Raw genomic sequence first — 4260 nt, 5'->3', positions numbered from 1 at the left:
CATGGGATTGTTACGCCTTAAAGCATTGCCACTGCAATAAATGGAAGATTCATTAAAGAATAAATATCTTAATTTTCATTTTAGTAACTCATAAAGCAATTCAATATTAAATATAATAATCATATCTTTTTATCAGCGATTTTCAGAAACCATAGAGATCTATGATAATCTCTGCGATGTACTGTACCACAGGAAAATAAAACTTTAACGTTCTTTGATGTAATAAAGTAGCAAAGCCAATAATACTGCAGATTTTCACTATACCCTTGATCAGTTGTTCTCAAAAATAAGGGCCAGAATTGTTCATTGAATAAAAGTTTGAATTGCCAGGGCCAGAGATGATGGCACATAGTGCCCTCTGAGCACCACAGTTGCATATCACTCAATGGGTCATCAGTATACAGTATTTCTTTACTGTTTACTGTTGCGATACTTCTTCTGATTTGATTGATTAAATTGCTACAATTTATGGGGCAATATATAGCCACTGGCAGTTAGCTAATGCATGATGGACTCTACATATATAGCCACACCAGATGACAATATTAATTTGATATAAATATAGCAATTAACTTGAATACCTTCTTTTAAAGCTTCCACAGCATGTTGGAGGTTAAGGGTATCCAATTTGTCAATGAAGGCTTCCATTTTTCCTTCACAAATTACCCTGTTGTGCTCCAGATCCATAATCAAACTCCATGTGTCTGCATATTCCTTTACTGGTTTATTATACAATCCACTGATCTTTTTGACATCTTCATCAATCAGTACCATTCCAAGCTTCATAATTTTTTGTCTGTGATGTGTGAATTTCGAGATTTCTACATCTTCAACATTTTGAAATACTGGCAGTATATCTTTGATCCCTCTTTGCTCTGTTATGTTTATGGTATCATAGAGAACATTGAGATTAATATGTCCAGAAGCAGTTAGCATATCCATTAATTCCATCACCCTTGTAGCCTTATTCAACTTATAATTATCTTTCAAAAGATCTCTGTACAATACTTTCAGCATATTTGTGTATTCATGTTGATCATACCATTTTGAAATAACTGACAACATCTCTCTCAAAGCATCATCATTGATTTCTATGAAATTAACAAAATAGAGATCTCATATTCTGATGTAGATGGTTCATAAATAAATACCCTTTATTTACAGTGAATTCAAAGTTATTTAAAAGAAAATTTCCTTCATTTCATTATTTATTTGATCAAATAAATAAACATTAAACAGAAATTAGAAAAATGGGTAGGGCCAACTAAAAAATAAATTAAATTAATCATGAGAAAAAAAGCTAACACAAACATAGATTTAAATTGAAGATGATCTCTAAAACTGCAAAATTAACTAATGGTATTGAAAGCTTATCCTAAACTAGTGGATGTCAGTTGCCTTGAATTATTATGTTAAAGGACAATTTGATACAGTCTAAATATAGGATAGCCCACCAACCAAAAACAAACATTTATATCTTCTAAGTAACAATGACAATAATTTTAATTTCTCCTGAAATGCAAGTCATCTTTCTTATAGTCTTAAACCTAGTCTTCTAGACATGCCAAATAGATAGAGGAAGTTGAGGGATTTTGGATTTTGAAGTCTCTAAGCACATTTAAAAACTGATTCAACTTACTGGTAGCCATCTTGATATAAAATCCTGTGAATTTTAAATAATTAAAGTAATTATTAAATAATTTAGAATGGATAAATAATCATGAATAAGTAATTATTAATTAATTTTAGTTCATTAAGCATTATTCATTAAGCTTTTATTTACAAGGTACTAAATATACAAATAATGATTCCTTAACCAATATATATGTGCCAGGTGTTGACATACTACTGTACAAAGTATTAAACTTTTTTAGAATAAACGTCTATGATTGCATTTTTCATATACTATATAATAATAATAAATTTATTCTTATAAAGTGCAAAATGCAAGAAACCTCTAAGTGCTTTACAATGAAAGGAAAAACCAGATAAAAATAAAAGAAAAATGATTACAACAGTGAGGGAAATCAGGTTAACATTATGAATGAATATTTATTTATTTATTTTAATTTATTTAATTAATTAATTTTTTATTTATTTATTTATTTTATTTTTTCTTTCAATTACCTTCTCATTCCATTTGGTTGCTTTCCAATTTATTATTGATTTCTTATACATTCAACTATTTCACAGTTTAAATTTTTCTTATGTGTTTGGCTTGTCATGTCTATCCTTTCCTCACAGCCCTTGCCTGTATTTCCCAATCCCCATTTCCTTTCCTTTTCTTATGTTCACATAACTTTCCTTCATTTTTCATTCTGATGTTACCTTATCTTTTCCTTTCCTTTTCCTTTCCTTTTCCTTTCTTATTTTCCTTATCATTTCTTTCCTTTTCCATTTTTGTGTTTCCTTATCTTTTCTTTCCTTATCCTTTATTTTGTTTCCTTATCATATGAGCTGTTTTTGCAGATGAGCTGTTTTTGCAGATCTTTGGTATATTATGTATTGTCTGATAGGCCCTCTAGTTGTAAACTTTTCATACATTATATTTTAGATTTCCTTACACAAATTCTAGCTAAAATTATCCTTGTTGCCGTGCAGATAAAAATTGTATTTATTAGGCTATGAGAGTGGAGCTGATTTATTGGTCAATTCATTTGTAATCTATGATCGAGCTGTTTAACATGTACGCACAGTGAGCATCTGCCTTGTGCTAGACTAACAAGTTTGGTGCTCGTTGTCTCTTGAGGCAGAATTCTTACTGAAAAATATACACACACTTTGTTTAAACTGTCATGAGAGGCAATTTGCTTAGCAAACCCACACAAAAGGCAATTTGATAAACTGGTCTTGTGTGCTGGGCTTAAAAGTAGCAATCATTATGGTAAGCAATCTTTAATATAAATATAGGAAATATCTAAAGTGATAAAACACCATGAGTATCCATTTTTTCTCTGTAAAGTACATGTGCAGCTAATTGGTAGAATAGATTATATGCCTATTACTTTACCATATTTGTCTGGCACACTTCTCTTTAGCAACTAATAAATGTATAATATCTTTGCAGGTGAGGGCCCTCATTATTACTAGTATCTGTCTTTATTTTTCATAAGACAATCCTTTCTTATTAACATTTACTGCATGTATCTATAATAAATATATAAAATCTTTTAATCATTATTTGGTTTATTGGTCTGTAGTAGGCCTACATACCTTATGAACATACTTGTATAATGCTCTGACTTTCCTCAATGATATTTTGCTCAGGTAAATAATATTTTGATTCAGTATTTTCAATTTTTTCTGAATCATTAATATGTTAAGCATTGGATCTAATACTAAATAACTTAAATTAATGAAATATTTACCTTAAAATTCTTCGGTTGATTTTTCAGTGAGGTGCATATGTGAAGTGTCTCCAATCAGGAAATGGGTGTTTTTCAAGGGTTTATTGTACCTTAGTCATGTGATTTTGGTATTTGTGTTTCTTTGTGAATGCTATCAACCAACCATGACTCTGTGAAAGCAGAGACTGAGCACTATTCAATAGTAAATTGTTATGTATTGAATACAAATTATTACAGTCAGAACTCCTTTTCATTGTCATATCTGTATAACAGTCTAGTGTTTTTTTTAGTTTTTTTTTTGTACTATTGCTCTCATTATAATCAATTCAACAAACAAGACCCCAATGGAAATAAGTCTTTTGGACTACCTTGCTGGGTTATTTTTTCAATTTGTGTTCTTGACACCGAAGAAAATGAATATACCGATCCTTTTGATCCTTCTCTTTTTCACTCTCTTTTTCATACCTTCTCTACTATCTTGTGTTCTATTCTCCACTCCTTTTTCATCTGCCTTTTGTCCTGCCCTTCATTTCTATTGATCTCTTTCTTTCCACCTTCTCGTATTATGCTGGTCAATCAGGGGTGGCAGGGGTGTCATATTATAGTAACTCGATGCCTATCAAATAAGTAATAAAAATTCGCTATAATTCATCAAATATCCGTGGCTTCTAGGGGTCGAAGCCCCTTGGACTCCCACCGGGGGTCCTAGGCAGGCCCCCAACCAATTGAGACTCGATTCGCTCCACCCAAAAATCTCATTTGGGAGGGGATCCTTCTCAAAACCCCTTCCCCCAGCTCGAGCCTATGAGCTCAAGTCCCCCTGTCGGACAACTTAGCCCCCCCCCCCCTAGAAAATATATCCTAGAGCCGCCACTGTTTGTGAGGACTTGGTAGCACAAGTGTGGGCAATAAA

At 31.9% G+C, this 4260-nt stretch overlaps 1 protein-coding gene across 1 annotated transcript; it reads right to left on the bottom strand.

Moving 5' to 3' along the window:
• Positions 1-581: 581 nt before the first annotated feature.
• Positions 582-3869, bottom strand: LOC117108128 (the record flags this gene model as incomplete). Its single annotated transcript, XM_033250081.1, has 3 exons — positions 3369-3869; positions 1640-1663; positions 582-1091 (listed from the first exon to the last, which is right to left on the bottom strand). Coding segments are annotated over exons 2-3 (520 nt in total), but the record flags the coding sequence as incomplete, so codon positions are not given.
• Positions 3870-4260: the final 391 nt, after the last annotated feature.

This window comes from Anneissia japonica, unplaced genomic scaffold (assembly GCF_011630105.1).
Source record: "Anneissia japonica isolate Jap-2015-1 unplaced genomic scaffold, ASM1163010v1 scaffold287568_len9199_cov210, whole genome shotgun sequence".
NCBI classification, from domain to species: domain Eukaryota; kingdom Metazoa; phylum Echinodermata; class Crinoidea; order Comatulida; family Comatulidae; genus Anneissia; species Anneissia japonica.
Note: the sequence above shows the minus strand (reverse complement) of the source record. Positions and strands in the feature narration are given on the sequence as shown.